General features: G+C 36.2%; 2 protein-coding genes across 9 annotated transcripts in view; both read left to right on the top strand.

Moving 5' to 3' along the window:
* Window positions 1-812: 812 nt before the first annotated feature.
* Window positions 813-3,794, top strand: Gmer (GDP-4-keto-6-deoxy-D-mannose 3,5-epimerase/4-reductase). 4 transcript variants are annotated; one of them, XM_064123071.1, is made up of 8 exons: window positions 830-848; window positions 921-994; window positions 1,090-1,231; window positions 1,295-1,409; window positions 1,752-1,880; window positions 1,951-2,164; window positions 3,058-3,195; window positions 3,261-3,794. In XM_064123071.1, the coding sequence occupies exons 3-8, from the start codon at window positions 1,101-1,103 to the stop codon at window positions 3,494-3,496; spliced, it is 963 nt and encodes a 320-aa protein (XP_063979141.1). In that variant the 5' UTR covers window positions 830-848; window positions 921-994; window positions 1,090-1,100; the 3' UTR covers window positions 3,497-3,794. The 4 variants fall into 4 exon arrangements, with proteins under 4 accessions (XP_063979139.1, XP_063979138.1, XP_063979141.1 ...); XM_064123070.1 differs by having other exon boundaries at window positions 921-1,027; XM_064123069.1 differs by having other exon boundaries at window positions 813-994.
* Window positions 3,795-3,942: 148 nt separating this feature from the next.
* The window catches only part of Inae (inactivation no afterpotential E), a 39,843-nt gene continuing 25,173 nt past the window's right edge, over window positions 3,943-18,612 (top strand). For 4 of the 5 annotated variants that reach the window (XM_064123058.1, XM_064123060.1, XM_064123062.1 and 1 more), the window contains exon 1: window positions 3,943-5,650. In XM_064123058.1, coding sequence (XP_063979128.1) covers window positions 5,553-5,650 — 98 coding nt within the window. In that variant the 5' untranslated portion in view covers window positions 3,943-5,552. Of the gene's footprint in view, window positions 5,651-6,739; window positions 7,080-18,612 lie in introns of all 5 variants that reach the window. The other variant, XM_064123059.1, reaches the window with a different exon arrangement.

Here is an 18,612-nt window from a genome sequence, read left to right as displayed (position 1 = left end):
ACATTTTTTTTAAATCCGTAAACTTTCTTCTATGAATCGATGGTCATATGCTTCGTCGATTTTTTTTGTCGTCTAATGTTTGATGCAGTTCGTTTTTGCCAGTTTGTTATAGGAGTCTGACCGTTGTTAGTTATTTTGGACAGTTTAGTTCATTTTCGAATTTATTCGTTGATTTATTTCCATTACTTTTTCATTAATTTTCGTGGAAATATTTAATTTCCTTTATGTCTACAATTTTCTAGAGAAATTATCCCCAGTTTTTTCTTCCCATCGATTAGTGAAGAGGAAAAAACTGGAAATATTCAGATATAATTTTAAAAAATCCATAGAAATATGAAATTGGGTCTTTAAAAAATGTTCTGTGAAATACTTTCAGTTAAAAATGCTCCAACAAATTCGTTAAATATTTTCTGTTGAAGGAAATTTGGTGCCACGATTTTTTAAATACTTATTTCACCTATCAAACAATCTCATATGATCATATTTAAGGATCCACCTTTCTGCACCTTTTTCACCAAAATTCACGTTTTTGGAAAGTTTTCTCGTAAATTTACGTGGGGAATGGCATGAAAAATGCAATATTTTGCGTCTGCTCATTATTGAATGAATCCTGGCTAAAAGGATGTGGAACATATATCTTGAATTTTTTATGTGTTATTTTATGGTTTATCTTTCATTTGCAGAAATGAAAACATTCTGTCCCCAAAAATGCACAAAAAACTGTCCGCTGACTCGAACAGAGGGAAACAAACAGCCTCTCTTCAATTTCCGTTCCTGTATTCCTCGAATCCATTCCAAAATGTTTTGGGAGTGCTCAGAGGCCTCAGAGGTCAGCTCTAGCTGCCAGTGTTGGTATTTTTTTTCTAACCACAACACCTCTTGCACATCTGTATTTGTCAATTCCATTTGTTCAAGAACAGTTAGTAGAATCAACAGCATTTGGCGAATCCAGTAATAACGTTATCAGGCAGTATCGATCGTCCAGGATCTCAGTGTTCGTTACAAATTAATTTTTCCATCGCATATGGTAACTCGCACATAACCTCAAACCCTTGTAATTCAATAATAAATATTGAAATTATATTACAGATAACTGAACTATGGGAGAAAAAGTTATTTTGGTAACCGGTGGGACCGGTCTCGTAGGTAGAGCCATCGAGAAAATTGTTGAAACTGATAAAAGAGATGACGAGAGATGGATTTTCGTTGGCTCCAAAGATGCAAATTTGTGGTGAGTCTGTGAAAACAATTGACATTCTCTTGGTCTACTTCATTGTTGGAACTTTTGTTGCAGTAATAAACAAAGTACTGTTGCTCTATTCGATAAATACAAACCCACACATGTGATACATCTGGCTGCCATGGTTGGAGGACTCTTCCACAACATGTCCCACAATCTAGATTTTTTGGTAAATGCAAAACAATCTTTAATTTTCTTTTCGACCTTTTCTGGAGTACAATAACGTCAATGGGAATTTAATTTGGGATGACAATCTTTCAATATTGATAGATATTTAATATTTTTTATTGGACTCTCTCAGAGACTAACACTGAAAATATAAAAAAGTTCTCCTAAATTGTAACATCATAATATAAAAAGGATCCTCACCAACTTCATACTTTTTAGATCAACACATTTGTTTCGAAATTAGAATTTTACAACATGTCTGGCTCATTTAATCATCCATTTCCCAAAAGTTTCATTGGAATAAATCCAAACTTGTGATAAAATAAATTTTCAAAAATTCCAGCGCAACAATCTTTTAATGAACGACAATGTCCTCCAAACAGCGCACGAGAGGAACGTTGTAAAAGTAGTGTCCTGTTTATCAACGTGTATATTTCCTGACAAGACGACATATCCGATTGACGAGACTATGGTAACTAAAACGACTGTATGAACTCCATTGAGTGAGAGTCCCTCAATATTAATTACTGAATGTGGTTCAGGTGCATGATGGACCTCCACATCCTTCAAACTATGGCTACAGTCATGCTAAGAGACTGATAGATATCGCTAATCGTGCCTACTTCGAGCAGTATCAGAGGATGTACACAAGTGTCATTCCATGTAACGTATTCGGACCCCATGATAATTTTAATATTCAGTCTGGTCATGTCATACCTGGGCTCATGCACAAGATGCACGACATCATCAAGGATGGTGAGTCAATTAATTATTGAGAATAATAAAAATTATGATAAAAGTCAACTGAGCTTGAATTGTCTGTGGTTAATAAATTCAGGGGAAAGTATCAAGGACGATTATTAAACGCAGAAAAGTTTCTTGAAATATTTTCGATGGAGAAATAATTATCCGGAGTAAAGTACATGGAAATTAATATTTTAAAAAATTCTGCACGTAAGCGGTGGCAACAGTGAATTCTCGAATAAAATCTTCTCCATTGATCCCTGGATTATTGATATCTTTGATGTAAACCGCATAGAATTCCATCGAATCCATATACAGCTGCATTAGTTTTAATTGGATTGAATTGTTAATGGGACAGACGTAACCACCGCTGCTAATCCGTCGATATATTGTCGACTACTGGCTAGCCAGAGTTATATCGATTGCGAATGCACTCACAGAGGACATATCCACTCTTAAATTGCCATTTATCTGGATGCATTAATCGTCTGCTTTCTGTTTTCAAAGTATAATTTTTTAAAAACGATATTTGTAAAATTTTACGGAAACTAAACGTCATTTTAAAACAAAAAGTAATAATTTTACTACAAGTAGAAAAAATAGACGGGAACAGTGATTCTCGTGAAACAGAACGATAACATTTTGCAAATATTCCTAACGACATAATTTTTATCTGACAGTCGCGGATTTATTCGCCACAAATCAACTAGAATGTTCAATCGAAATGCCAATTTCTTTTTCTCCTGCCACTTTCTCTCAAAAAAAATCTCGAGTTGATATCAAGTTTCCGAAGACTCTTCTCCAGTCGACAAAAAAACTTCACCATCAGCTCAAAGGCTGGTCCTTCCCACGCAGATAGCCATCACCGAAATCCTTCGTTAACAATCCCATTAATCCAATTGCAGGCAACACAGAGGAAAAAGTCTTCACAGTACTGGGTACCGGCAAGCCCCTTCGCCAATTCATCTACAGTCTAGACTTAGCGAAGCTATTCATCTGGGTCCTCCGTGACTACAACTCCCCTGAGCCAATTATCCTATCAGGTACTGAATTCAAATTGAAATGACATTTCCAACACACGTCAACTCAATTCATAACTTCTTTCAAGTGGACGAGACTGATGAAGTGACGATAGCACACGCAGCCCAGACGATAGCAAAGGCCTTCGGTTTTCGAGGTAAAATAGTCTTCAACACAAGTGCCTCTGATGGACAGTACAAGAAAACCGCGAGTAATAAAAAATTGAGGGCTTTTCTGCCAGACTTTAAATTCACGCCTTTTGACGAGGCTATTATAGAGACTGTCAACTGGTACATTTCAAACTACCGACAAGCGAGAAACTGATACGTTATTACTTATTTATGCACGAAATTTCACATGAGAAGGATCATGATATTAAAAGTCAGATTTCATAAATATTGCCATGCTCGTGGTGTTAAATTTATTTGGCCTTCATGGTGATAGTGATTTCGTCGTAATTGTTCAAGTGAAGTTGCCACGGTGGCAATCATAAAAACAGGAATTTTTCGGAATTTGACGAGACATGGAAATCACGATATTGTTATTTTTGTCCTTCTCATTTTTTCGTTAATGTTTTATTCAATAAAAATTCCAGCCAAAATAGATAAATAGTAAAAGGCTACATACTTTGTTATTTTAATGGTTCCACTTTGTAACGATTTTATACTTTAGTCTTTTAATATTTCATGATGCTCCAGTTAAATTTTTAATTTTTTTGGAAGCGATTACCTTCACAATAACTATATTTTTGGGACTTGAAATTAGAGCTTAGCTTGCTGGTCAAGGTACATTTGTGTGAAATTATTTTTAAAAAATTCAATGGACTGGCTATTTCTTAACTATAAAAGGCAAAAGAGAGAGATTGCTCGTTCATGAAATATCCTATATTGTTGAAAAAAAAATCAAACTCCAAGTTACACGACGCAGTTTTGTATTCACTTCTAATCGACATTAATGCCCCCAACTAAATTTTCATTTACGATTATTCAATCAACGATGTAGATCAATCATAAAATTTTTATTTTAGATCATTTTTTTTTCACTCTACAATTTTTCAAATCACAATGATTATCCCCGTGATATTTATCATCCGATATTTCAAATCCAATTATCTTTAACTACTCAACCTGATTAAACCAGAAGGGTGGAAATAATAATCGTCCATAAACTAGGTTACCCCAAGCCCATCCACAAGAGCCCAAGAAAATTGTTCTACATATTCCAAGGGAACAAGCACACGATACCTTCCCCAAGGAAGAGAATAAAAAAAAATAAAATTCATTTAATCTCGCCATTTTAACAATCCAATGAACCATTAATCAACCAGTATAATTCAATTATCGATTGTCAATATAAATAGAGGTGGCTTTTTGGGGCTGGAGGGATGTCGAGTATTCTCCAATTTACTCCCTCCATCGTCCCCACCTTCTCATTTATTTATTTTTCCACCTTCGAAAACAAAATGAGAAACGTCGAAAAAATATGAAAAAAAAAAATCTTTTACTCATACATCTTCATTCAGATGTTGTTCTCGATGGGATTGATGTACGCAGGCGCTGGGGGCGTCAGACGCCGACGCCGTCCTGGCACCCCGAAGAAAAATTTATCCCACTGGTGTTAGCGTCAGTGCGCTCGAGGTAGCACAGCCTCACGGTCGAATGTCAATATGTTGATTATTTTAATTTTACCCCTTTGAAAGCCACCTGGAGAGGGCTTAATCGTCGAGTGACATTAGCACGTGACAGAGCTGAGGACCTCCTCAGATCCCGAAAAGGGCAATTTCCTCACGAACTCCCCAACAATTATAATTCGATTTAATATCTGGTTTCCTTAACTGTCGTTGATAATCGTTTCTCTCTCGATAATTAAGCGAGTGGTGTTTGAGTGAAAGAAAGTGGCCGATTGAATAATGAAAGCCAGAGGGAGAGAATTCGGAAAACCGTTAAAACACGAGGGAAAAAGGGTGGATTTTCATTAAAGCAATGTAACTGCAATCTCGGATTAACAAAGGACAGTGAATATTAATTGACTGCTGCACCTGAGGGAGCCAGTAATTACCCGATGTTGAGATTAACTTGTGTCAGAGGAGGCTTGAAGTACAGGAAGACGAACACTCGTGACAACTCACGTGTGAAAGCGTATGAATTTGCGTCAGTGAATGGAGACGAAGGAGCAATTGAACTGGCGACAATTGGAATTAAATTTACTGGCTTTGGAATGCCATCGTTGTGAGGAGAGTTTTGATGGACTCAAGACGATGATAATCTTCAAAGTTAAACCTGGTGATCAGGGGGAATCACGATGACGACCTCGGTGACCGGGTTTAAGGAGCTTTGAGGGATAATTTGTCATTGAGAAGCGATTATTGGGCTCCATGTGAATGATGCCGGGTATTGTGGTGTTCCGAAGGAGATGGAGCGTCGGAAGTGACGATCTCGTTGTACCCGGTGTTTTTCTTCTTGCTCTTCATCTCATTTGGTGAGTAATTTATTCAATTTACGGGGAAAATCTTCTGGAGATGAAATATTTCGATGTTTGGGATTCATGCGTTGTGATTTTTTCTTCGATGTCATTTTTCAAGGTCATTAGTTCATATGCTAGTCTCAAGATACATCTGTTCAGTTATGATTAAGAGGAGTCTTCCAGAGGGATCACGTGCACAATTAAGTTTTCTAATTGGAGCCACAATTGTTTTTTGTTCTCAAACAAACTTATGATGATCATATGTCGAAAATATTCTATTGCAGAGGACTAGACTGAGAAAAAAATGATTTTTGCCAGGGATCGATATTCTTGACAGAAGAAAATGTTTTGTTGGAAGGTATTTTCCCAAAACGGCCTTTTTCGGGTCCTCTAATTCAACTTTACACTCATGCCGAACAAGCTAATCACTCGACTATAAATGACCTTGACGAAAAACCATGATTAAAAAGAAAATTCAGAAAATTTTCTTCGGTGAAACATCTCAGACCAATTCCAAATGTTGATAATCGTCAGCCAAGGTCATTTATTGAATGATAATGTTCTCGTTCACCAGAATTCTCCTGTCTGAAAATATATTTCTTTTAGCCGAGAGTAACTGGCCGGAAAGTGTACCTTCCAAAGGAGATATTTCTCTCTCCTAACACTCACAAAAAAACCACAAATCAAGTTCTTCAAATAAATAAATCTAAATATATAACTTTTCTGTTTATTTATTTTCTTTATCATCGATTGTCCTGAAAGGAAGAAAAATCTGTGAGGAATTGGATTGGATAATCAAATGCCACTGAGAATGTCAATAAATTTTGCAGATCTGAACAGTTTAAATTGAAAGGAAAATACGATGATCTAAATCATATGCTCTTGACAAAAATAACTTTGTTCTCAGCTGTCCCTCACTTAAAGAGCAATAAAATAATGAGGGACCCCCACAAAAATGCTCACAAAATACCAGCAGAGTGGCCAGAGGCATATAAGTACTTGAGATTTCCTTAAAAAGTCAGTCTCTCACAACAACAGGAGTCGTCAAGATCCCTCAACAAACATTCAACTTTTCAGTGAATTATTTTCAACGTCTTCCAACAGCTCCTACCCATATTCCAACACATTCACCACTACTGGGCAGGGAAAATACCAGTTAGAGGAGGTAAACAAGAGATTTATTCACGAGTAACGCCCACTGGACACCAGTTATACGAGTCCACGTGGGTGCATTTCCTACAACTACTCAGACATTTAACGCACATGCATATGCGTAACACTGCGGTTTTGAGATTAAATACTATTGTGTTTGGAAATCTGAGTGCACGGCTGCCTCTTGCGGTTTAACAATGCCGGGTCTCGTGGCTTTTGGAAGACGTTGGCGCACTGGAAGTGACGACTTGGTCCTTCCTGGGCTGGCGCTCGCTGGGGTACACGTCTGCGAGTGAGTGAATTTTTATTTTTTTATTTATTTAATTTTTTTTCTTGCAATGTTTTGCGAGCAACGAATTGTTTGGTACGTTGGCTTGAGCCCTGCGAAACCTTGCTCGACGGAAATTATAAACATGAAGTGAATTCCGGGTCAACGAGTCCACCGTTTATGCTCATCGATCTGGTCTCTTTGTTCTTTTAAAATGTCACTCTTTGTTTCGGGCGCGGAAAAACGCAAGTGGAAACATCAAGATTCAAAGGGGAATTGCCCCAGATACGGGCATAACCTCTTGGATGAAATTACACTCGGTGTTATCAACAGTTATCACGCGGGAGGGGAATTTTCGGAATTTTACAAGTTTACGGAAGAAATCATTTTCGGGAGGCTGGGGAGAAAATGCTAGGGGATTTTGGTGGAAAAGTCAAAATAATAATTACAATAATGCTATATTGCTTGATAATAATTGTGGGAGTAGTAATTATTTGTAATATTGGCAAAGTTGGGCTTCGACTGATGTTTTCAGTGGTTTTTACACCCTTCTAGACAAATGTTGAATTCAAAATGTTCAGTTTAAGGAATTAAAAAATAAAATGAAATATTCGAGGAAATAATTAACTTCTTGGATATAACTCAACATTTTTATCTGTTTTCTGTAAATTTTTTTCTCTTTAAAGAATCTTCTTTATATATTTTATATGTTTTTTTAAAATGTGAATTGCCAAAAATATAGGCTTGTCCTCTTTATACTGTCTTTAAATCTTTCCTACTTGGGGGATTTATCGGGGTTTTTTCCATGGGGTGAGGGGTTCTAGGGGCGGAGAAAAATGTTTGCATTTCACGGGGATTATTGATTACGTTGCGCATGTTTGAGAAAAAAAATTCATGGTGCATGTAACAGCAGACGCTGGGCTGTTGACGAATCCGTTGGATAATCTCCTCATCGATTATTGCTGGATTACTGGGGAGATGGGGAAAAATAAGGGGAGGATCGGATACCCTGAGGTGGTATTTCAGGAGTTGAGAGGATGATAATATCTTTTGGACGCGTGTTTACGGGGCAGTGGGTGCGTTGATAGAGGTTTTCGTCACGATATTTCGGGTTAACGCCCATGAGGTTTTTAGAACTTGATGATTAACGGCAGTTTTACTGGCGTTTGTTGGTACATAATCCGGCAATTCTCATGGGAATTACAGTTTATGTTTGATACGATAATCGCAGTGCCGAATATTACCCAATTGAATTGTTAAATTTATTAAATGAGCTCGGTATTTCGCTGTGCCATGAACATTGCCTGACAAATGTACTACTTTTTTTGCTCTCACGAAACCCACCAATTCTTTTTTATTTAATGAAGCCATCAAGACAATCTTTAAAAAATTAATTGGCTGACTGTTCTATAAATGCAATATTAAGTACCCAATCGAGAAAAGGTTGAAGTAATTGGGAGGAAATATGGGGAATTTTCAAGAAAGTCATATCAAATTGCCAGAATTATGTTCCCGTGTTGTAAAAAAAATGGAAAAATGTCCTTGACATTTTTTTAGCTGGTAATTTATAATGAAAAGGCGATTCATTGCATTGAGGAGGTCCTATATGAGGTGAACAATTGAATAATAAAAAAGTTATTAGGGTTTTTCGATTTCTGGCCATTTTTACTTCTTGATGATGGAAATTTAAGTTGAAAATCCTTTACGTTGGATTTTTTAGCTGCAGTTTTCGAGATTGAGTGAATGACCATTAGATTAATGATTTCATGCATAAACCACCCAGATGGAAAATTTAAAAAATTTCCATTAACTCTCCATTTTAGGTAAATTTGTTTGTCATAATGGAAATTAAAGTAACAACTTATTGACTTCAAATTAAAGTAACAACTTATTGGCTTCTAATTTATATATTTGGAAAGTGCCACATTAGATTAATGTTCTCATGCATAACCCAAATGCAAAGTGCAAAAAAGTCATTATGATCTTTTTAATTGATATCATTTTCAAGTTTTGATGATCGACATTAGGGTGTAAAATACTTGACGTCAATTTCATTTGACTGCACCTTTTGATATTAAGCTAATGATCATTATATTAATGACCTAAATAATCTACATAAACAGAAAATGAAAAATTAGTGGTTAATGGAAATTAAAATTTCCAAAATCAATTCCTGAAATCATATTTTTTTTCTGCTGATTTATTTCTCAAGCACTCAACATTAAATAATCGATTGAAAAATATTAGATGATTGAAGGAATCTACAATAGTCAACTGCTAAATTAATTCGGTGAGGAAACCCCTCATCACATAAATATTACATGTCCCACCTAAGTCATTGAAATGAAGATGACTGAATGAATGACAAAAAAAATTTCAATTCTATAAAAAAAACAGTACAACAAAAAAATTAATTAGCTTTTTTTCAGAATATATATGATTTTTCGTTTGTTTCTAAAATTGTTCTACTATCACTGATATCGCCTTGTTCTCTCAATCTTTCCTTTCCAGTCAATTCCGAAATATTCCCTCTCTGCAATCGTTCTCCGCCGATATATCACCGAATCACGTAATTAAACTACTGGAGCCCAATGAATCAAACAATCTTATCTCACTGCGCAGGAAGTGGATAGGAAATATCTGCAGATAAATTCCACCCCGAGGGTAATCGAGTGCGGTATATTCGAGCGGGATCCGTGGACTCGATGAGACCGAGTTGTCGCCGGGAAAAGAAGGGAAAGTGGGCCCCTTGCAAATCGATACGTCATACTGAGCGTTACATTTTTGCCTTGTGAATGGTCTCCCACCCCTCTGGCTACCCCCATTGCTTCTGTTTCCCCCTTGCCTGTTTTAGCCGCTCTTCGAATGAGATTTATCGATCTTCCACCCTCGTAAAATTACATGTGCGCCGTATACCGAACATTCTAATAAAAATCAGGAGATATTTTGATTTTTATTGCAGTCTCTCACTGTATTTTAACGTTACGAATCGGAATATTGACCATTCTAATCATAAAAATAGAAGATAAAGTTAAACCAATGGACTCCAATTTTTTATATATTCCTCATATCGTATTTTTTCTATTGAAGTGAAAGTAGTTTAATAATCTGTGCAAATGCAGGAAAACACTTTCTTTGAATTTACATTTTTTTTTTTATTTTTAAAAATAATTTCTAGTTTTTATTTTCTTTATTACTTTATTTTGATAAATAATAAATCTTCCATTCGTGATCTAAACATAACAATTCAATTCAATTGTGTCCAAAAGAGCCGCTCACTTCTCTTTATCAATTTTTCCTATTGTATTTTTTTCCGGGGCGTCTTGAAAAAAGCTCTCTCAGAAAGAGCGTACGTAAAAAAATCGCTCAATTCTCGCATGAGCGTGTCTTTCATCAATCCACCTGCCTCCCCCTGAACATCCCGAGGGTCTGATGAAATTACTGAATCATTCTCAGTCGATCCTCCCTCACCAACATATCTCCAATTCTCAAATCCCTCAGACAGACGCAAAGACCCAGATTTCTAAAGGATCTTAAAACAGTTTGAACAAAGTAAACACTAAAAATATGAGAAATGGAATATAATTAAATATAAAGTGCAGTAAATTTACGATTATACTGAGAGGAAAATATAATTCTACCAATGATATTTGTTTTAGACGAACAAATGTCCGAAATTTCCATTAAAAAATTTTAATTCTCGTCAGAAAACTGGCCACAAAGACCACAAGAATATTCATTACTTAACGAATGAACTCTCAGTTCTTTCTCCCTATGGTATCATCTTTTAATAACATTCAATATTTCTTCAAATAATTCTACGAATATACCTAAATACTCTAATAACTCACAACCAAATGACAATTAATTCAATTAATTATGGGCAGCTGAAGCCCCTAGCCTTCGGCTCTCTCCCTCACACACGTTTCCTAATTAATAATTAAACAATTGAAATAATTAAATTCCATTTCGAGCGTAATTGTAGTACTTCACCGAGCAATTTTTGCCTAGGATTATGCGGAGAAATTGAGGTGAACAGCAGTTGGCAGCATCCCATGGCTTTGTTCATGGGAGTGGTATATTAATAATACCACTGTTAACGTTTTAACCAGATCTGGGTCATAAATTATTTATGCAATTTGTCGGGTTGTTAGTCGAGCGATTGTTCTAATCAGTTTGTGTGCGAAAATGTTCGCTCGAAATATACATACTTAAATGGCTTTTTTTTCATGGAGTAGTCACCCCCACGGGGGAGCTTCACGTCCACTTAGTGGGTGTACGCGAAATGCCGTATCCCCTAGTCCTCCACTGCCCCCACCCCATTTACCACCCATTCTAATTCTCAAAGGGTCTTTGTCTCCCACTGCACAGCTGTACAGTATTGTCATTCTCCTGATCCCTGAATATTTCATACAAAGGGATGAAATGGAATGGAGCGATGAGAATCGTCAAAGTTTTTGGTTATTCCTCATCCCTTCAATTTAACGACTAGTACTCGAAACTTTGTGAGTGGCGGGAGATGATTATTATTTAATTTCATGGATCTTCGAAGTATAAATTCGATATTTCAGTCGGTGTGTAATTATTGCCGTGTCTGTACTTATTTATAATACAGTTATGATAATAATTATATAATTTATAATCACCTTTTAATTATAATTTGTCGGATCTGTTGGAAAATTGGAGTTTACTGTGAGACATTTGTTTTTTTTTATTCATTTTTGGTGATTTATTTTGATAAATAACCTCTCGGGTTTTAATATATTTTCCCTCTCGTCTTTGAGATATAAAACGTAATTATGAATATATTAACGTGGTACGGATTAAAGGGAAGTTATTAAATATGGTTTGAAGACATTGAAGGTTTAAATGATTTTGTTATTTTTAGAAAGATGTGGAGAGAATCCACATTTATCTTTTGACTGGATTTTTTCTCTCGGATTTTGACTTCAAAGAACTCACGGTGGCGAGATATTATTTTCAATAAATCTCAATACAAGTCTCTCAAAATTTGTCTTAAAGATTATCATCATGTTTCCATCGAAAGGGCTGTTTTAAACTTGATGTAAAAAAAAAAACATGGTGAAATGTGCTTTTACTCGTGTAGTTTTCCTCACCGCCTGTTGCAGTATTTCAATTCATCCCTAAAATTTCACGACAACTGCTCAAAACTTTTTCGAGTGAAGAAGTGAATTTTTCGCATCCCGAGAGTCTCCAAGAACAACTGAAATATTTCTCATAATTTTTATTTCCCCAGCTCTCGACTACGGGTTAACGCCACTCCACTTGATCCTTCCCACCATTGTACGAAGAAATCTCTCTTCCAGTAAATTTCACTCCATTTTATTTCGTTTATTATTCATCGAGGAATTATAAACGGCGAATAATATTTTCTCGATTTGCGTTTTTTCTTCATTCATCGTGAATAATCAGCACCTCGGTGGCTGTGAAAAAGAAATATCTTTATTTATATCGCGAGTAGGTGGACTCCTCTCCGCCAGCGGTGGAGGAAAGTTTTATGAATGAAAGTGAAAAGTTGAGGGACAGATGGTTAAAGCTCTCAATTCCGGGGGAAAAAAAAAACCAATAAAATGTGAATTGTTGGAATGAAACTGTGCAGACGCGGAAAAAATTGTGTATTGACAGGTGGTGGTTTTTGAATTCCCTAGGACATTTTGTTGAGCGTCTGGAAGTAGAGAACAATGACGAGAGCCACCGACGGGTGATTGCTGTCGTTGTGGGGTTTCTACTCCACCAGTGCAACATTCAGCGCGGCATGAATCAGACTACTTAAAGCTAGTGGCGACGGTGCAGTCGGCCCATTCGTCAATCTTGGAAAGAGAAATCAATCCTCTGGAGATGTTATGACAAATGGTCTTTTTTACATCTAACCCGAAATATTTTCTCTATTTCTTTACTCAATTGATCTCAAATATCATAATTTCGGACTCTTTCAAATAGTTGTCTCTAAGCATAAATCACTCGTGTTGACGACCTCCTTCTGGATGGGAAGAATCCACTTTTTTTTATTGGGAATGGGATAGTTATAATGATTTTTGTTGGATTTTTCATAAAATAAATAGAGAACAAAAGTCAATCTTATTCTCTTCTGAGTGTTGAAAGACATTTTTATGGGTTTGAATTCCGAGGAGTGTGAGGTATAGCATTTAGGCTTGTTTGTAGGTATGAAGACAGAGTGGGATGAATAGGACTCTTTGAGAACATGTGGCTGGAAGGTCCAGGGTGTTGTTTCCCTTTGTAGACCTGGTCAGTTCGTCTATGAAATCGGTATAGAGTAGACGTGTCTTCCGAGCATAATTATTTGACTTGAAATCTTATAAAGAATAAAACAGTTTAAATTACTTATTGTTTTTATTTCTTATAACCCATTTCCAATAATTTTAAACATGTGAATGTTATTTCTCTTAATTTTATACGCTCGAAAGGCACCACCGCTCTGGTTCGTTTCTTTAGAGGAACTACCTAAAAAGACTAAAAAGCCACAAAACCCTGGCCCTGATGACTTACATTATCAATGGTCCCACTCATGTACCTCTGTTGAGACCCAAGAGAACCGAGGATACACATCACACCCCAAACTTCTTAGAATTTTCAGCGATAAAAATGTTTTTCAATCTCAAGTGGAAACACGAGAATAAAAAAAATACACATCATACAAACACCTATTTAGTCCGACTGTAAATTAATTTTGCATAAATAGTTTGAAATGTGAACTCTAATATTAAAAAAAATGGATTTGCCATGAATTTTCTAATCTCCAAATTTATGCGCAGGCTAAATGCATAAACTTTTCTTATGTAACATGTGCTGCAGTTATAAAACCCTCGGGGAACCCTCCCTCGGAGGACGAAGTGTCAACACGTGTAAAACACCGAGCAGGACTTGAGTCCTCGCAAAACCGACCAATACGAACATGATAAAGTAAAAATCCACACCATTTTTCCAAGAGTATCCAATTGAAAACGTCACTCTCTTTGGAAAATTCATGGGTTGAGGGCACTACAAAAAGGGAAGAGAAGCTTCCATCAGTTTAGCTTTGACAGAACTGGAGAGATTACTCTTTCTCTCTATACCGGGAGCTTAGGATCAGTTAGAAGTAATTAGGCATAAGACATGAAGAGTGGCAGAATCAACAACATAGAAATTAGAATGGGCCATATATGGGCCCAGTTATATACAGTGGATGGTGCAGTGAGGTTGGAAAATATATTTAAATATGACATAAATAAATTTGGCGTTAGTCTTAAAACCCATTTCAACCCCTAATACAAAAAGAACCTCAAAACAAGAGGAATATTTTGATCTTTATAGAAAATCAATAGAGTTTCACTTTTATCAAATGTCACAATATTTATTTGGATTTAGTCACAAACAATTTTTAGATGTAAGTCGCGTTAAAAGATTACTGCGCTGGAAAACTCGGGTGCTTTCCTCGAAAGCTCGGTCTTGACTGTCCCCGCCCTCAACTCGTCCAGGGTGAGAATTCCGACCCAAAGACAAGGCCCTATTGTTCCTTGGCTTGTCCACGTGTTGGGCTGTTTCGGTCATAAACAGCCCAAGTGTGTCCGCACTTCCCGGAGATGTTCCAATAGGTTGACCGATTTAATCCCAATGTAAAAATATTTTCCACATCTTATTGGAAATGGGTTATTAGAAATAATAATTCTGTAAGTAATTAAAACTATTTTCTTTCTTTTTTATGTAACTCAAATAATTGTGCTCGGAAGATACATCCGCTCTGTACCGATTCCTTAGAGCAACTAACTAGATTTACAACGGGAAACAACACCCTGGATCAAAGAGTCCTATTCATGCCACTTTGTCTACATACTTCAAATCAAACATAAACATCATACCTCACACTTCTTAGAATTTCAACCCATAAAAATGTTTCTCAATTTAAATATAAACACTCAGAAGAAAATAAGATTGATTTTTGTTCTCTATTTATGTCATGAAAAATCCAACAGATCTTTTCATTATTTTTATCGAATCGTCTGATGTTGGCATGAACTCCGCAGTTGGTATTCCAATGGAGTGTTGATATGAAAAAAAAATTTCTTCCCAATTCTACCTTCTTGACAAATAATTTATAAACACTAAGTAACGTCGCTCCTATGATCATTTACCAACGTTTTTATTAGGGTAATAAATTAGCCAGACAATCCACTGTATTTTAATTGACAAATTTCATGATTAAACCGAAAATATCCTTGAATATCCTGTAGACGCAGCGTAAAACTTTTTCGCCTGAACGTCTAAAACAACTGGAGCTGAAGGGGCTGTCTCTCCCGAAATTTGAGAACTTCAATGACACCACCTCGACCTCCCAACGTCAAGTTGTCAACAATGAAAAATCCTTGGAGATCTTTTCATGTTGCAAGCAGTTTCCGTCCTAGAGATAAAACTTCATCCGTAGTGTCTTCTAAACTCTTATCCCCACGCATTCTCTCGCCGTTTGATTATCATCCGACAAGATTGCAAATAGCTCCGTAACTCGGCCGTAAATAACCAACTGATGGTTGAAAATAATCTCTCGTTGCCTACTATTATGCGGGGGGAGAATAAGATAATTGAATTAACGTTGATCAGACGTTATACGGCTGCAAGTGCACGCCACCTGGAGGTCCTCGGGTCGACGACATGCCAGCTCCAATTTCAAGACTAGAGCCTTAATGAAAAATTCATCCAATCGTATGTGCATAAAAATTAATAAGAGAAACAAATACCCAGTCGCACTGAAAGTAGACAGTAACAAAGATAATTTACTTGACTGATTTCATTCTTTTTCCATCGAAGACATTAGAATTAAATCGACATTCATGTCACAATAGTATTTTATGTTGAAACTATTCAAATCGATTAACGACTGGGATCAATCATAGAACTTCTAGTCAGGAATTTATTGTCAATTAACAGAAGCCAATTTTTCAAAACAACTCAGTCGATTTAAATATTTCCTATAAAAAAATCTAGGGAAAAGAGGAAAATCCTTTGAAAACTTTTTTCTATAAAATATTTCCTATTGAACCACTTTAATGAATTTTTTACGCATAAAATTTAAAGTAAAAAACAAAATGAAAAAAGCGGTCAATAGAATTGGACCAGAATTTGTTGAATTCTTCATGCGAACATTCTTGAAAAGCCATGAGCCAGCTTCCCATAGGATAGAACTCAGGAGGTCTCAATTACCCGGAGTCGTGGAAATTCCCGAAAAGCGAGGATGCTCCGTGTAATCGAATATGTGTCACGAGTCTCTTGGCAGTGATGTGTACAGTGTTATTTCGTTAAACTCGGATGAAACTGTTAGGCAATAGTGGCTGCAATCTTGCTTGGTCTGTGCAGCCTCTCGGGTGCACTTGGAAAAGTTTTCATTGAAAAGAATGAGCATCAGTCACTGTTGCCGGTAAATTCTCCTTCTCTTGTGGTTTGACCGAGCTTCTGACATTTCTCTCAACTTCCGTAGCTTCTTCGCTGTTAGAAAATTACCCATTAAATTGTGTGGCCGAAGCTGACACAGCCAGAGATAAGAAGAGGTTTAATGCTTTTTCTCGCCGTTTTGTGGATATAGAACCCTCAGAAATGATGCTAGGACATTTCTTAAATAAATTATCTAGCTAAATCACTAATTTTAATATCTTCGGTTTTTATCACCGAACACAAAAAATGTTGGAAATGTTTTTGATATTAACTTGAACAAGCGAACCGTTTTAACGGTCTCATGGAATAACCAAAACACTTGAGTTGTTTATGAGCTAAACCACAGAACACGTGGACCAACCCAATAGCCAAAAGGGCCTGGGCTTTGGGGCAAACCTCTCACCCCGGATGGCCAGAGGGCTAAACTTACTCTTGAACGATCACTCGAGCAAAACACATTGAATTAACAACTTACCTAACATTACATGAAACCCTTAATTAAAATAAAATGTTAAAAACTAAATAAAGATCGAGGCGTGTAATTAAATAGAACAAAATATTTCTCCACTACACAATTTACGGAGAATCGAAGCTCATGAATTGTACCGGAAAAACGGAATAAGCGATGCAGAAAAATCAACATCCATCAATTTTTTACTTTATAAAATTTATTATCGACGTGTAAATAAAAAGTATGTGAATATTCCATTCCGAGCACACGTTAAAATAAACAATTTACTCGACAGTTTTGCCCCATCGTTTGCTCTCCCTCAATAAAATTACGATATTTTTCTCTCATATTGAGAGGGATTTGGGGAGCGGGGGTGGAAATATCGTGTACAACATTTCACAGTAGAAATACTGCGGTAGCGTTAACGAAAGACCCGGTGCGGTGGCAACGAAACTAAATCGATACAGGCCAGGCGGTACGCACCACCGACGGCTGGTGCTCGTCCTCTTTTCAGCATTTCCACATCACAACATGTAACACTTATTTTTCATGCCATATAATAAGTTGCACGAGTTGGGAGTTCCACTAAAAAAAAAGTGGGTACGCAAGAAGTGAACTTCTTAGTGATATTTCAAGGAATGAGTATTGTTTCGTGTGAGAGCAAAATAGCAAAAGGGAAAGGATAAAAATATGAGGGAAGGACCACCACTTTTTTAACTTCACATTTTGTAAATTTATTGTTGGAAATATTTTAATCACACAAACTCGAACTATCGAATAACGTAAAACACTCGGGTTGTTTATGACCTCAACAGCCTAATACGTGGACAGTGAACAAACCCATAGATAAAAGGGCCTTTGCCCTTGGGGCAGACTTTTCTTTCTCTGGACGAAGCAAGGGCAAGGGATACTCTCGAACTAGAGAAGAAATTTAAAAAAATTAATTTTCAAAACTCAATAAAAATCTAGACGTGAAATTAAATTGAAGAAAATAATTATTGGAAATGGGTTATAAGGAATAATAAGAAATATATAATGAATAAATAAAAAAAAATAAAAAATCAAATAAAATATAATATTGGAATATTTATAATGGGTTATAAGGGATAATTCTTTAACTAATGTAAACTATTTTATTACTTTATTATAGAACTCAAATAGTTGTGGTCGGAAGACACATCCACTCCGTATCGATTCCCTAGAGGAACTAACTAGATCTACGAAGGGAAATAACACCCTGGACCTTTTAGTCACATACTTTCAAAGAGTTCTATTCATTCCACTTTGTCTACATACTTAAAGTCAAAACTTAAACATCATACCTCACACTTCTCATAATTCGAACCCATAAAAATGTTTTTCAATTTAAATATAAACACTCAGAAGAGAATGAGATTGACTTTTGTTCTTTATTTATTCCATGAAAAAACCAACAATAATTATTTACAATATTATTATTATTATGAAAAGTCCAAATTAGGTATCATCTCTGAGCTCTCACGGATTAATATTTGTAATATTTACAATTGAATTGTGACAACTAAACTACGATGGAAAATGTCTTACGTCTATTTTATCGATATTTCCCCTCAATACCGCAAATACCGCATAGTCAGGCGCCTATGCTTTACCTTCTTTCTCTCTCTCTCTCTCTCTCCCAGTTTA

This window comes from Diachasmimorpha longicaudata, chromosome 6, assembly GCF_034640455.1.
Source record: "Diachasmimorpha longicaudata isolate KC_UGA_2023 chromosome 6, iyDiaLong2, whole genome shotgun sequence".
Classification (NCBI taxonomy): domain Eukaryota; kingdom Metazoa; phylum Arthropoda; class Insecta; order Hymenoptera; family Braconidae; genus Diachasmimorpha; species Diachasmimorpha longicaudata.
Note: the sequence above shows the minus strand (reverse complement) of the source record. Positions and strands in the feature narration are given on the sequence as shown.

Bases quoted from the DNA above. Each gene is read 5' to 3' on its own strand.
- Gmer (XM_064123069.1), top strand. From the start codon at position 1,101: ATGGGAGAAAAAGTTATTTTGGTAACCGGTGGGACCGGTCTCGTAGGT. The intron at 1,232-1,294 runs GTGAGTCTGTGA...CTTTTGTTGCAG, and splicing joins TCCAAAGATGCAAATTTGTG to TAATAAACAAAGTACTGTTG. The intron at 3,196-3,260 runs GTACTGAATTCA...ACTTCTTTCAAG, and splicing joins TGAGCCAATTATCCTATCAG to TGGACGAGACTGATGAAGTG.